Source organism: Hemicordylus capensis, chromosome 1 (assembly GCF_027244095.1).
Source record: "Hemicordylus capensis ecotype Gifberg chromosome 1, rHemCap1.1.pri, whole genome shotgun sequence".
NCBI classification, from domain to species: Eukaryota; Metazoa; Chordata; class Lepidosauria; order Squamata; family Cordylidae; genus Hemicordylus; species Hemicordylus capensis.
In genome coordinates, this window is record NC_069657.1 from 435059782 (window position 1) to 435075664 (window position 15883).

General features: G+C 41.5%; 1 protein-coding gene across 9 annotated transcripts in view; it reads left to right on the forward strand.

The window, feature by feature from the left end:
* MAP4K3 (mitogen-activated protein kinase kinase kinase kinase 3) overlaps positions 1 to 15883 on the forward strand; it is a 122304-nt gene that overhangs the window by 63186 nt on the left and 43235 nt on the right. For 2 of the 9 annotated variants that reach the window (XM_053242946.1, XM_053242983.1), the window contains 8 exons: positions 3904 to 3962; positions 5009 to 5047; positions 5397 to 5453; positions 7727 to 7825; positions 9025 to 9067; positions 11703 to 11862; positions 12774 to 12888; positions 13743 to 13785. In XM_053242946.1, the coding sequence (XP_053098921.1) occupies positions 3904 to 3962; positions 5009 to 5047; positions 5397 to 5453; positions 7727 to 7825; positions 9025 to 9067; positions 11703 to 11862; positions 12774 to 12888; positions 13743 to 13785 (615 nt within the window). The remainder of the gene's footprint in view (positions 1 to 3903; positions 3963 to 5008; positions 5048 to 5396; positions 5454 to 7726; positions 7826 to 9024; positions 9068 to 11702; positions 11863 to 12773; positions 12889 to 13742; positions 13786 to 15883) is intronic. The other 7 variants (XM_053242935.1, XM_053242954.1, XM_053242950.1 and 4 more) reach the window with 4 other exon arrangements.

Consider the following 15883-nt stretch of genomic DNA (forward strand, 5'->3'; position numbering starts at 1 on the left):
TTGCCATAATAGATATGCTGGGCTATTGTGACAATTGCTGATCTAGATTAGCAGAACTACCAGAATGCAGAGCAGTTTGAGTCCCTTGGACTTTGGTGGCTAAATATCCCACAAAGTGGTTTAGAAAAAACAAAGGTGGCACTTGTTTTTAGCACACTTTGGATTTAACTACATCTGTCTGTACAGTCCTCTGTGCGATACATGTGTGAAGACTGCTAAATTTGCAAGCGCATAGATGTGTGCCTTTTGTCTTTCAGATGCCTGTTTCCAGAAATATGATTTATGCACAATAAATCTTGTGTTAGGAAAATTCTATGCAGTCTTAAAGTGTTAGTGGTCTTTTATTTGTGCTCTAGTTTTACAAGCTTTATTTTCCCCACAGAAATACACTGCGACAGTATGCAAAAAAATTCTTTCCCAGTGTTTTGATGTACTATATCTAGGATGAAATGCTGGTTATTTTTAAAACATGTAGTAATAGTAGTTTAGAAAGAGATGTGAAAAATATTATACTCAAGTTTTAGTCTATTAATGATGACAGACAGGGTATTAAACTGACTATAAACAAAAGTTTAGACCTTTAAATAAAACAAATATAAACCACGGTGACAGATGTCACCTTTCATTAAAAATTCCCTGTAAGATTCCTAATATACAATGACAGATGAAGGATTTGTCTTTACATTTTGTAGAGAGTTGCTTATTTTCTCTTATTAATTTTTCTGTCACTACTGTAGACTGCATACTGTCATAGAGATGTGTTTTACAAATTGAAAGAGACACTGTGGCTCTGCCTAGCCATAAGATACTCAGTTTCCATTTTTCTGCACATTTGTTTAGTAGGTGCAGCTGCTACAGCTTTCTCTACAGCTATAAGTAAGAATCCTCAAGTCTTTCACTAGCATTGCCACGATTTATGGCTATTGTCTGCCATTTAAAGCATGGCTCCTTTGTAGGAGTACTTTCCCCCAGGTAACTTGCAGTGGCCAGCATCCACAGTAATGCTCACAGGAAGTACTTTTAAATGCTGCGTTATCACTAGTGGAAGAGGACCCTTCTCAGGGATGTATATGGGATTGGGCAAGAAGTAGTGCAGCGTGTTGTGTGACAGTTAACTTCTGTGCTATGTTGCGCTATCACTAGTCCAAGAACTAGTCTTGATCAGAGGTTGTTTTCTTCATGCGACAGCATTGTGCTATGTCCTTATGCTAGTGCCACAGCATTAATGCTAGCACAAGGCCAACCTGGATGCTGCACAATGCTTCCAGAAAATGTCCATTCTAAAGCTCTATAAGAATATAAGAACAGCCCTGCTGGATCAGGCCCAAGGCCTATCCAGTCCAGCATCCTGTTTCACACACTAGCCCACCAGATGCCGCTGGAAGCCACAGGCAGGAGTTGAGGGCATGCCTTCTCTCCAGCTGTTACTCTCCTGCAACTGGTACTCAGAGGCATCTTGCCTTTGAGGCTGGAGGTGGCCTTTAGCCCTCTGATTAGTAGCCTATGATGGACCTCTCCTCCATGAAGTTATTCAGACCCCTCTTATAGCCATCCAGGTTGTTGGCTGTCACCACATCTTGTGGCAGAGAATTCCACAAGTGGATTATGCGTTGTGTGAAAAAGTACTTCCGTTTGTTGGTCCTAGATTTCCCAGCAATCAATTTCATGGGAATACCCCTGGTTCTAGTGTTATGGGAGAGGGAGAAGAATTTCTCTCGATACACTTTCTCCACACCATGCATGATTTTATAGACCTCTATCATGTTCAACAAGATCTTGCTGATCTTGTAAAGATATATAAGCGTAAATTAATGTAATTTAAGAAGTTTTATAGAAATTGCTAGGACTGTATAAATTTGTAAGGCAGGGGAACTTGCAGTGCTGGGAATTAATTGAAAACCTTGAAATCAATTGAAAACTCAATGCATCTTTCCTTTCTCATCCAAATGCCTCCGATCTGTAAACACTCCTGAAATGTTTAGATACTGCATCACTCTCCAAGAGGTCCTTTGGAGATTCAGTTTGACTTCCTTCATGGTTTTTAGTTTTTAGTTTTTACGTTTTATACTCCGCTTTTCCTCCAAGGAGCCCAGAGTGGTGTACTACATGCTTAAGTTTCTCATCACAACAACCCTGTGAAGTAGGTTAGGCTGAGAGAGAAGTTAACCCAGCATTCTTGTTAATGTTCTTGTCTTCTCAACATTTTTTCTTTTGAGAGAAAAGTCATGCTTCCAGTTATTTCCAATTAAACATCTTATTGACAGGCAAAATTGGTGATACAGCAAGTTTAGAGGGTGCTATTTTTAAAAAAAGTGGTTTTCTTCATCATTGGAGCATCATTATGCAGAATCGTAAAGATGGAGGGGATGGGACCAAAGAGCCATTTAGTTAAAGCCTCTGCTGTAGTCAGGATGCCCCCATTTAGTGCTCTTCCCAGTAGATCAACCGACACTCGGAATATTTTGAAACACTTGGTGGTCAAGGAGCACCTAGAATGGGATATAGGAGCACAATAGTACATACAGTAAGATGTAGGGGTTCACATCCACAGGGAACGGGAAATAGTCTTCACAGAAAGGAAGATACACTATACAAACTGATCACTTGACGTTCTTGGATATTCTGGTTCCTCTAATATTGGCGGTGCTTGTGTGTATGTTTAGTTAAGGAAGTAAGTGTTCTTCAAAACTATGTTGATTATAAACTTGCTTTTTTCCTTTATGGAAGCTTGAGGCTTCCAGGACTATGAAGGCCTATATCTATGCTAAAAAAAAAAAAACCCACTAGGATTCTCAGTCGACATCTAGTTGCATCCACAAAGACTTGCAGTTTTGTTACTGCATAGGTGGTGGTGGAGGAATTGTGATCTCTGAACATGCTAAGGACTATATGCAATTACACCTTTTCGGAGACTTTAAGTGACCATGATTGAACTATAATTACCTGTGACACACACATTCATCTTCCCCCTGCACCTCTATAGTAACACTTGTTTTGTGCATTATTATAGTGCTTCAAACAGTGGGGAGTAAGAATGTATGTACTGTGGGTCACAATGACTCAATTGTACCACCTTCAAATCTCTGAAATGCTGTTCCAGAGATGCGTGAGCAGGCAGAAGCTCATGGCAGGCACTTGCTGCCTCTCTCGTTGCAACCCCCTGTGCCCCTGAAAAGCTGCTCCTGATGGTGGAGGGATCCTCAGGAATAGGATTATGTGGGGAGAGGGGGGTACAGTAATCTGCCAAAATCTGCCAGAGACTCCTGGTCTAAGTGGGAACTAGCACAAACTGCCTCTGTCCAATTTTAGCAAATTTGTCTCTCCCCTTTATCCTCCCCTATCATTATCTTCCCTGTGTTTCTTCAACAATCAGCAGCAACTTTTTAGGGGCATAGGGACCTGTAGTGGGTAACTATAAACACGTTATTGTTTGTGGTCATCTCTAATGTTTGTTAAAAGAACCCAGAAGACAAACCTGTTCAGTTAAGCTTTTGGTTGATTTTTTAAAAAACTTATTTTTAAAATTGATTTTTAATTTAATTTCTTTATCTGTTTTTAATTATTTACATTTATTAAAGTTTTAACTGGTTGTGAACCATCTTGAGACTTAGTTACAAATGGTATAGAAATAGGTAAATGAATACACTAAACATCTTGTCTCTCTTTCTGCCCATCAACATCTTTTGCTCATGCAAAAGTTTCCTATTGGAAGCAAGGAGAGGGACATTTTTATTCATAGTGCAGTATTTGCATATTGTCATGTGCTGTGAGACTGTCATGTGACTCTGAAGACCGTATAAGAAGAGGGGTAGCCGTTTAGATATAATTCAATTTAAAATGCCATGAGATGAGAGGGAGCCATTGGTTTCAATTTTTTTTTTTTCATGATTTTCTCCCCAATAGGATTTGCAACTAGAATATGGTCAAGGCCCTCAAGGCAGTTATTTCTTGGGTGCAAATAAGTAAGTATTTTAACAAGGTGTTCTTTCCTTTTTTGTCAATGACATTACACTTATTGCTTTATTTAAACAGGATGTTGACATTTTATACAGTGAGGACAGATCAAAATATAAGCAGATATTTAGCATGTGGTTTGAGGGAAACATTCAGCTATTGTGCTTGCAAATGTTTTCAGTGTTTTCATTTTTTTGTTTTGGCAGGTGTATAAAAAGCTTTCTCATGTGCATCTTAATACTGATAGGTCCCTGTGTCTGTGTACATGCATTGATTTTAATGTCATGGCTTGGATAAAATACCTGTTGCATCTTAAGTGATAGAATCTTTTAAGAAGGAAATTCTTTTGTAAAAAATACCCATTAATTTGGCAAACCAGGGAGTTCAAATATATGGCTGACAGCCAAACTGATAATTGTGCACAGGGAACGCTTCCACTCGCTCATGTAGGGGAGAGGCAATTTTCAACAGTCCTTCTGTAGCCTCCTGTGTCTCCTGAAAATATGTCCCTGAAGGGGTCCCCCAAACCATCAGGGGCATATTTTTGGGAGGCATAGGGAAGGGAAGGAGGGACTCACAAAAAATATTCCTGCCATACTTGGGCAGAAGCTTTTGTTGTATGTAACTGTTAGTTTGGATGTTGGTCAGTATGTTAGAATTACAGTCTAAATGTGATAAAAATTAGAGACTTGTCAGTTCTTCATGTTCCTAGGATTTGCCAATAGTTTTTCTTATGGCATTGCATTATTTAGTCTAGATAATTTTCCCCTCTTTTTTAATACTAGTAACTATATTTAGAATATGCTCTATCCACCCTAGCCTATAGAGATGATTGTCAGGTGCAATAATTAGCATGCCTATGTACTGCAGAATATACTCTGTAATTAGGCTAAAAATGGTTTCAATCTAAAGCAAATGTTTCATTTATTATCTGAAGCAATTGATATAATTTATTGCATGGCTTTCGTATGTCAAATCACATAAAAAACTTGTCTGGTTTTGTGTGCTTTTGCTGAATGTGTCCAGTCCTTGAATTTTACTTCTGTTTTTAAAGGAGTCTTCTAAAATCAGTTGAAGAAGAACTGCATCAGCGGTAATTCTTAACTCTCTTTCTCTTGATTGCAAATTCTTTCCCCCCTTACGTTCATGTATATGTTGACTTTCGTATCTCTCTGTCTAATGATGTTCATGTGGCCCTGTTTTCGTGCACCTAGAGAAGATCCCATGCTTGTCTGTCTTGCAATTGTGATTTGTTTTTGTTTTTTAATTAAATATATCAACATTAAAGGTGCTGATCTTTTTAGGATGACAGAAAACAAATATTTGATAGTTGAGACCTGGTCATAGACTATAATGAAGATTGACTTGACTTGAGATATTAGATAGTTGCAGATAAATGGACCAACTTGAAATCAGACATTGTATTCTGTTCAATTACTTAGGGGCCATGTGGCACATTTAGAAGATGAGGAAGAAGTGGACAGTGATGATGCTAAACAGTAAGTTTTGCTAATGGTATCTCTGGTTAATAGATAACTGAGGAAAGTTTGTTCAAAACATCATCTGCTTGAATGTGTTTCTCTTACCTAAATACAGCCCTCCTTATAGGGCCCGTTCTGGCTGGTGGAAATCTCCATAGATTGCTGTCACTTTCTCCAGTGATTTGACACATAGAGCCACTATGACATTGAACTTTTGCTATACAGCAGAAGTGAGGGAAAACAGGCAGGTGGGGTCCAGTTTCATGTGGAAGTGGAGCAGGCTGACATGTGAGTGCATTTTGCCTCTGGATACACAGCTTTTTGCCAAATATCTACACATTTCCATCACACGAAAAATCAGAAGCAGCCCACCAAAACTTGTTTTAAGGTTGCTTACACCTCTGAGGCACCAATACAGAAAACTCATGTTAAGCATTTGATGTCATCCTGAACCCACAGGGACGCTTAAAACCTCCCCTCCCACTGCCTTACACTCTGAAGCATTTGACGGCACTTGACCAGAAACTGATCATTGTCAAGTCCCAGACTTGTGGCTTCTTCCTCATCTTGGTTACAAACGCTTGCTCATCTTGGTTACAAACCTGTTAACATTCCAATACTTCTATTTGTGCTTACTTGCTAAATGTGAAAGAACAACTTTGGAATCTTTACCTTATTTGGAGATATGTGGTGGCTTTAAAGGACCTTGCAGTTATCTTAACAACTTCCAGATGGATATAGCCGTGTTAATCTGTTACAGCAAGTCTTGTGGCACCTTTAAAGACTTGACACATTTAGCAAAGACTTGTGCAGCAATAGGTGTGATACTCTTTACAGTGCAACAAGACTCTTTGCTGTGTTTGCCGTCGATTTCATTTTTAGAATTGAAACAGTAAAACCTACGTGTTGAATTTTCATGGCAGCAGAAGCAAAGCAGTGGATACTATGGCAGAAGAAGGAGGGATGACAATCTGTGTGGGAGTCCAGCCACTTCTTTCAAGAAAAAATTGTAGGCCATTATGATGGGAATATTTCATGGAAAAGTGAAACATGGAACATATCTCAAGTAGACCCAAGTCCTTTATCTTTAGTGAGAATTGCAGTGGTGATGAGATGAACTGGCAGACAAGGTATCACCAATTGTGCTCAGCAACATGGCATGAGTCATCAAATGAGGCAACTGCTGCTACTACCAAGGTCCTGTGAAAGGCAAACTGGGCTTCTACTTCAGGACAGTGGTGAGGATGAAAAGATGTGGGGAAATCCAGCCTAGAAACACAATATAAGAAGGTGGATTTTGCAGCAACCCTAAAGCATTGCTCCCACCCCACCCCTTTTTTTAAATCATGGATGGATTTGATGAAATGGGCTTTCCTTTTTGCGTTAGTGCTGTTGACGGCTGCCATAGCCACATACTGGCACCCAGCAGACAGGAGACCCAGTTCATCAACCACAAATATTACTGCCTTGTCTTGCTGCAAAGGACCAGCAGCTGCACCAACCAATTTGTCAACTTTGTGGTGGATTGGAGTAGGAAGAACCATGATACCCATGTGTTCGGCAACTCTGCAATGCGATGGATTCCACCTGTTCATTCTCAGGAACCCCATGATTCAGGTTAGGGGTGTTCAGATGCCTCCGCTGATGGGGGGATGGAGCTTGCTCCATGTGGAGGTCAAGGGTGGCGAGCATAGGCTACTTAAAGCCTATGCTGGCCACCTCCAACCCCCACTAAGAACTTTCAACAGGATTTTCAATAGATGTCATAAAGTTGTCATGTGCATCTTTGATCAGCTGAAGGCCGAGGTAGTGGTGTCTCACTGCACTCTTTCACATACCAGAGGAGAACATTGTTGCTGTAAATACTTCATGTGCCATACTTAAAACCCCAAATATTTATAATTTAATTTCAACTAGTCTGTTTTAGTTGATTTATTAATGTTATACTGTCTCATGTTTTATCTATTTTACTGTTTTGTTTTTAATTTTATACTGTGTTTATTGCTTTTGCCTATTGTGAGCTGTCCTGAGCGATATTGCACTGGAGGGTTAGAATTTAATATTTTAAATAAAGCAATTTCTACTTTAGTGTGCCCCCCCCCTCTGAATTGTTGTGAGAGTTCTGCCAACATTTGAGACAACCCACAATAGATCCTGACTTCTAACCCCTTCTTCATGTTGCTTTGAGCAGTGTAATTTGATGCAGGTAAAGCAGGCCTGTATTTTCAAAATCTGCTTATAGTAAGTAATCTGTGTTTGTAAAAGATAATAAAAGTGCTATTATTTAACAGGACATTATTGGAATTTTGGAAAAGACAGTCAAGGAGGCAAAATGTGACTTCCCAGCAGTATGCAGGGAGTCAAGCCAATACTTTAAACCAAAGTTCTGGGTAATTAAAGTACTTTATAATCAATTTTAATTTTCTGCTGGCACCTCATTTTCTAAGGCTGAGCTGATAAGCAGGATTTTCTTTGAGCAACATGGGCCTATTTGCAAACAAAAATACATATTCCCTGCATATTATATTGGGTTAACATAGATTGTGTGCAAGCTGATACATCAAATTTACTTTGAAAAAAGATATTACTCATATTCAACAGGGGTTTTTTTTTTAGAGAATGAGAGGTGCAAATTTTGTCATAGCATGTCATTTTTAAAAGTCTAGCTACTGTTTAGCTGACAATTGCACATATTTAAATCATATTGATTTTACTGGGCATTATATATGCAAATGACACAGGATTTCAGCCCTTAGAATGACTTTGGCTAAATTATCATGATCTAGAGTTTAGTGTACCTTAGATTCTTACTTTTGTATTCTGCTGACATTTTCCTCTGAGAAATTGGTGCTTCTTGCTGTACTCCTACTCCTCCAACATCCTCCACAAATGATTGATGTTGAAACATGATTTGATGGGTTTTCTCCAATAGGTGTTGGGTTTCTAATTGTGGTGTCTTAAGGCATGCTGGAAAAATATTTACTGTAAATTCCAATATACAAAGCCACTTTATGAATTTAAGTCTGGTGTGGGCAACTTGATCACTACTGAGTGCTATACCTGAAAATGATAATACAAGAGGGGGGTGTAGAACTTCTACAGATTTTATTTATTAAATATATAATTTGTATATTTTCATAGTACAGTGAATTCTAGGCAGTGGTGGGGGAGACACTTTGCATTCATTTTATTAACCCTCAGAGAAAAGGTTTTGAGTGTGTTCGATGGCTGCAAAGGGTAGACTGGATTGCAGGAACACCGCCGGCAGCATGACAGAAAACTTTGGCAGCTTGGTGCAGAATTAGTCTGAATGTCGGCCAAGGTTCTTACGTTGCCCACCCCAGCTTAGATGATTTTGATCAGGGATTCTCAACCTTGGGTCCCCAGATGTTATTGGACTTCGACTCCCATAATTCCCAGCCCCAATGGCCTTTGGTTGGGGATTATGGCAATTGAAGTCCATCAACATCTGGGAACCAAGGCTGAGAACCTTTGATTTAGATGATATCCTAAAAATCATTTGTGCTATCACGTATATTGCTTCTTCTTATTGGGTATTTATAATTAATGTTTGACTTCCCTCTCTTAGCTCAACTATGAAGGTTAAAGTGCCACCTCCTTTACCACCAAAGGTAAGGGCAAATGTCACTTGCTATAAGAAGTGTACTTAAAAGCTTTTGAAACATTAGTTGTCAAAGGCGGCATCCAGACAGACTTCTCATGGAAGTGCATTATTGATATGTTTTGTGTATCTGTTAGTATAGAGCTATTCAGAAGCAAATGTCCATGCAGATTACAGATAATTCATCTCCACAAACAAGCAAAGCTCTTCCTTAAATCCTTATACTCACTCCGCAGTCCCTGCTGCATGCAGCACAAACTCATTTCCCTTTATAATCCTACCTGTAATATTCTCTGCACCAATTCTCATGAGTCTTACCTTAAGGCGTACCCGTGGTTAATCCCGTGCGTGGCAGCTCTTGCGAGAGTTCATAAGCAGAAGCACTGTGGTGATTGGGCAGTGGGGATTCCATATGCAGAAAGGGAGGAGGGCCTGAGATGGTTAAGGTCAGTTGGAATGCAGCTGTTATTGGTCAGAAGATTTTCTTGATTGTAGAGGAGAGGAATCTTCTATCTATATAATTCTCTAAGGCGTACCCATGGCTAATCCCATGTGTGGCCGTTCTCACGAGAGTTCATAAGCAGAAGCACCGTGGTGATTGGACAGTGGAGATCCATAGGGAGGAGGGATCTGTGAGATCAGAAGCACCATGGTGATTGGGCAATGGGGATTCCATATGCAGATAGGGAGGAGGAGCCTGTGATGGTTAAGGTCAGTTGGAATGCAGCTGTACCTGGTCGGAAGATGTTCTTGATTGCAAAGGAGAGGAATATATAGATATAGCTATATAGAGATATATAAAAGGATAGCAGGCAGGGGTTTTCGAAGGGAGGGGTTGTGAGGGAGGAAGGAGCCCCTTCAGGAGAAGGAGGCTGCCGTTGTGTGAATTAGATGAGGAAACAAGATGAACAAGATTTGTTAACACAGGAAGGGAGACAGAGAAAGAGAGAAAGAAAAAATGGAGGGGAAGAAAGACAGAGGGGAAGAGCAAATGGAGGAGAGAGAAGAAGAAGAGAGGGGAAGAGAGAAAGGGCAAGAGACCGGCCCGAGCCTGTCAGTGGCCTGAGGGGAACGAACAGCCATGGTGTAGCCTGTTGGCAGCAAGGAAGGGCACTGCTGCTGTTTGGGGCTACTGAAGCCATTGGTGGAGGGAGACAGGCAGTAGGAGTGTGCCCAAACCGGTCCGGGGCCATGCAAGAGGCCTCCGGAACGGTTTGGACTTCGGCCGGTCCGGAGGTCCGGCCGGGGAGTGGGGAGTGTGGCTTTAAGGGCAGGGGTGGGTGGTTTAGTACTTACTCATCCTGCTGCTCTTCCCCCTCCGGCACTCGACTTTGCTGAAAAGTTTTGGGGGCAGCAGAGTTCCTCCCTGCCGCCCCTGCCCCCATCGTTGTCTGCAACAAGTAGAAGTTGGCGCTACGCATGTGACTGTCGCGGCGCACATGTGCCCGTTGCCACCGCCACACACGCCGCAACAGTCACATGCATAGCGCCAACTTCTACTTGTTGCAGACAACGATGGGGGCAGGGGCGGCAGGGAGGAACTCTGCCGCCCCCAAAACTTTTCGGCAAAGTCAAGCGCCGGAGGGGGAAGAGCGGCAGGATGGGTAAGTACTACCCTCCCGCCCTTAAAGCTACACTTCCTTCAGTGCCGGACCAAGCTTCCGTGGTTCCGTGCACATCCCTAGCAGGCAGGCAAGGGATGGGCCCGGGCCTGTCAGTGGCCTGAGGGGAACGAGCGGCCATGGTGCTGGTGGCAGTGAGGAAGGGCCCGGTCAACCGCTGCTGCTCCTGTGGGGAGGAGCAGGAGTGGGGCTCAGGTGTGGGTGGGGTGGTCTCTGGGGATGGGGGTCTGCAGCTTGTCCAGTAGGTGCCAGCAACGCTGCAGCCATGACCAAGAGGGGTGAGGGGGATAGAAGCAACAGGATGGAGGAGGAGCAGGAGTGCGGCTCAGATGAAGTTGGAGAGATATCTGAGGTGGGGGGGGGGCTGTGGCAAGGGGTGAGGGGAGCAATCAAATACTAGTGCGCAGATGCACTGCACAGGTTAAAGTAATAAAGTCTAACTAGCCGACCCTGCACAGAGCATCTGTGTGCTCTTTGGGGCCGGCGGTTACCTCTCCGCCACCCCTTCTGCCCCAGTCTCTGCTTCCAGGCCCAGCCACATCTCCTCCCCACTGCTACTTCTGCCCCCCTTTCTTTTCCTTCTCCTGGGCCTTGCCTCCGCGGCCGAGCCGAGCCTGCCACCTCTGGCCTCCATGGCTGGGCCGCCACCAGGGCAACCAATCCTCCTGGGTGTGCCTCAGCCAATCAGGTGCGTCCGCTGCCCAGCCAATCAGCTGGGCTCTGGGACGCACATTCCAAGGTACACCCAGGATAATTAATATAATAGATTCTATAGGATATATAAAACTAAGATATATTCAAAATCTCTTTATATTCTGGTGGTTCGGTAACAGTTGTAGCATTTCAGCTTCAGAATTTCTTATTGCATTTACTTGCACATTCTTTTCTATTGAAGAAAATTGTATTCCTTCGTGCAATTCTTATTTCATGTAGAAGTTTTATAAGATGAGGTATCATCATGATATAAATGCTCAAATATACTGCTAGACAACTTTCTTAAAGTAATAATGTATCCCTTTTCAGCCTAAATCCATCTGCATACCACAGGAGACGCACTCTTCTGATGATAATCAAGGAACCATCAAAAGATGCCCTGTTTCAGAGAGCCCTGCAAAATCAAACACTCAAGTTCCACCAAGACCACCCCCTCCTCGATTACCTCCGCAGAAATCTAATGCTTTAGGTAATAAGGAGTATTGAGAGATTTCTTATAAGGGAGTGGGTTGGGGGGAGTATGGGTGATTTTGCTTTCTTATGTACAGTCCCAGAAGTATCCTGTACAAGCTCATGTACAGTATGTGGTTAAGTAGCAAATATAGTATTTTGACGCACTTTCTCCCTCACCTTGGATGTCATATTTTGGTAGCTTTCTTCACAGCATAGCTAAAAACTCTTAAGAAAATACATTAAAATTTAATCTGTTAAAACTTCATATCTGCAATGTCAAGCTGGTGTGGGTTTGTTTTTTTTAGTCAGAGCAGATAAATAAAAAATCTTTCTGGAGCATATGTAGGCTCTATAGCAGCACTGCACAATTTCAGCCTTTCATTTGGACCTCAACTCCTTGACTGTTGGCTACTTTATCTGGGGATGATGAGAGTTGTGGTCCACCAAGAGCTGGAGGGTTGAGGTTGTACAGCCCTGCTCTACAGTATTCTATAACTGAAGATTTCAGTCTTTCAAATATACTTAGTTTTATATTACGCTCTACCTGAAAACATAGTGCAGGTAACACAAGCAACACCCTCAAATAGTACAGAATAAAACTTGATCCAGTTTATTGGAATTCCAACCCTTTTCAATGTAACCCTCAGTTCTAAAGGCTTCACATGCTTCTGAAAGGTGCTTAGGCTTGGATTTTGTTAAGTCTGTAGTGGGAGGGGGTTACTTTATTTAGGAGTCAGCCTCCAACAATACCCATTTGCATCCCTGCTGCCTAAATTGGAGGCACTAATGGTATCTTTAAGTGGGCAATTTCTGTGGATCCTGAAATTCATGCAAATGACAGGAGGTATTGTGTTCAAGACTTAGTTATGTTGATGTTTAACCTTATGCTCAAGATTCTTCTTTTGTCTTTAAATGTTTTTAATGAAGGAAATGGATGGAATTCTGTGCAATTAAATGGTGACAGAGAAGGATCTCCCCATCAAGAGCCAAATGAGAACAGGCACACTAATCTCTCCAGGAAAGAAAAGAAGGAAATACTGGTAGAAGTCCTACATTTCTGCTTACCTCTTTATTTATGTTTATGTTTATTTAGATAGAGAGATGGAGAAAATCAAAGTGAACTCTTCTAGCTTTTCACAGAACATTGATTGCTTTTTCAGTTTTATTATATTCTCAACATCAGTCTACAATATTGCATTTGCTAGGAGTCTTTGGATATGGCCATGGCCGGCCCGCCCAGTAAGTTAACTAAGTGCCCACTTAGGGTGCAAAGCAGGCAGGGACAGCAGCAGCCTGGGTCACATGGGTTCCAGGCTCGGCTGCCCTTTGCACCCTCCCCATGCCCTCTGTCCCCATGCCTTCTCAGCAGCATGGACAGCCACCCATTTTGCCTCTCCTCCTCACCACCACCTCTACCTGCCGCTTTTGCAGCGAGTGGAGATGGTGAGGAGGGTGGACGAGCAGGCAGGTGTTGCTCATCACCCACCTTTCCGCCCTTCGCATTGGTGGCGATGGGTAGGGCAGGTGTACACATCAGGGGTTTTGAAATATTAGTTTTAATAAAATTATGCATTGACCTTCCGCAAAATAGAATTCTCAGAGTGGTTTATGTAGCAAAAGGAATGAAAAGATGGCTTACTACCCCCAAAGGACTCTGAGTCTGAAAAACTTTGGGCAGATACCTAGATTTTTAATTTAATTGAATATGTTTGAAGTAGCTTTGGGTTATAATTTAATGATCATTGTCTGTTCCAACTGCAAATTACTTGTCTGCTATATTGTAGAGAGGAGTATTCTTGTTTATCTTTCTGTCTCAATCGGCACTCTGCTTTTCAATGTTTAGCTGTTATACAAAGCTCATCTTTAAAAACCAAAAATATATATTTTTGTTTCCTAGAAACCAGTTAGTAATGGTCTTCCTCCTACGCCACAAGTGCATGTAAGTACTAAGTTCTGAACAAGATGAACTATTCATACTAATTTAAATATTGCTTGAGGACATTGTTGAGTGCAGTTTCTATTAAAGATTAGCTCCATCTCAGTGCTGGAAATATTGTATCTGTTAGAATAAATATGTAGTTGAACCGGTTTTTAGCCTACTTTCCTTTTAAAATAGCAATCTGTGTGTGTACGTATGTGTGCCTCCCCCCCATCAGTTTTGCAATGCCTTGGCCAATATGAACCAAATAGGGTACAGTTGTATGGATACCTCAGTGGCATAATTTCTGATGACGTCACGCACTCCAACTCAAGGTGGCAGGTGCATGAATGTTTGAGGTGCAAGTGGGCTAATTTGTGGACCATCTAATCTGTTTGAACCAAATTTGAAACACTTGTAGTGAGTGAAAGAGACACCTCAATGGTGTAGTTTGTGATGATATCAAGATGGTGGACATTTGAGGCACAAGAGAGCTAACTGATTTGAACCAAATTTGCTACAGCTGTTGGGGCACATAGGGACAACTCAACAGCATAGTTTATGATGATGTAATCTACCCCAATTCAAGATGGTGGATCTGTGAATGTTTGGCTGAAGTAGGTGAACTTGTGAGGATGGTAATTATCAATTAAGATTATAGAGAAAGGAAAATAGGCAGATTAGTTCTTACCAGAACTACTTGTTTTCCAATTATTCATGTCAAAATTGCTTTCTCCCCTCTCTACAAGCTACATATTGTTGGGTTACCTCAGAAGTTCTCGTTCTGTGAATGGAAAGAGATGTGCATTCACAAAACGGAACTTTCCATAAATGGAAGCTCCTTCTGTGAACAGAGCAAGGGCTTTGGTTGCAACCCATGGTCGTTCACTGCAGTGACTCAAAACATTAATCTCTATATTTTTTCCATATGGTATTGTGATCAACAAAATTGACTGTTCAAGTAGAATGATGGCTTCTTGTTTGGCAACTTCTCAATTATCACTTAGTTATCTTCTTCAGCGATGGCGTATCTGCTTGTGCTGCAATATCATGTTAAAAGGAAATAGTCTCTAGTTTGAAGATCCCAGCTGGTATAGGATATTTGATTTCTAGGAATGTCAAAGTTGAAAAATGCAGTTTCAGTTTTGAAAACTGAAATACAGTTCCAGTTTGTAAATGTATAGGAATGGCTTTCTTTGCTTTCTTCTGTAAAGCTTATACAAATTTCAAGATGACAGGAAAGGGTTTAATCCTAAAACAACATAATATTACCTTCAAAAGATATATGGAAGGAATTTGCTGTGGAGGTCTTGAGAGATGCAATTTTATACACTCTGGGTAGTCAAATATACAAGACTAAGAGCTGGTTCAAACACTCTTTTCTCCCTGGGGTTGTACTGGAGAAGAATTCTGCTCCTTGACCTCTTGTACTTCTCCCACTACCACATAATACTTCATTGCAAGGAGAAGTGAACAACTAAACCCGGAAATCTCCCACTTCTTTGAACATGGGATCTTCCTGAAAGATCCTTGTGTCTCCTTTTAAAATTCCCTGTCTGAACAGGGAAGCATTTAGTCACTGGTACCTTTTTCATTCAGTGAGTGCCAACATTGTTCAACTGTCTGTGGTTTCTCCAGAATTCTCATAATTCTTAGAATATTCTTTTTTTAAAAAAACCTTTTAAAAAAAAAGCTTGCTTTTTAGTTGCTTGCTAAGTGGTTTTATGAGGTACTCAACTGATTGTGCTTCTCAGCCCTTTGAAGAAAAAACTGTTTCTCAGATTTTTCAAGTGCAGCATACAGAGTAGTATAAAGATTAAAGCTGAACCCAAACCTTGTGTTGTTTGTATCAAAAAGTGCCCCTCATCAACACTTGTTGCAAACATTTGCACTATTTCACCTGCTGCTGCTGCTTGTACTCTGCTCCATTTTGTCCATTTAATCTGACTGTGGTGACCCATGTGACTCTCTTGCTGACATGATGCTGCATCTGACATAGTGATGTCATGGGTGCCTCTAAACATAGGAAGCTGCCTTATACAGAGGCAGACCATTGGACCATCTAGCTCAGTATTGTCTACCCAGAGTGGCAGCAGCTTCTCCAAGGCTGCAGGCAGGA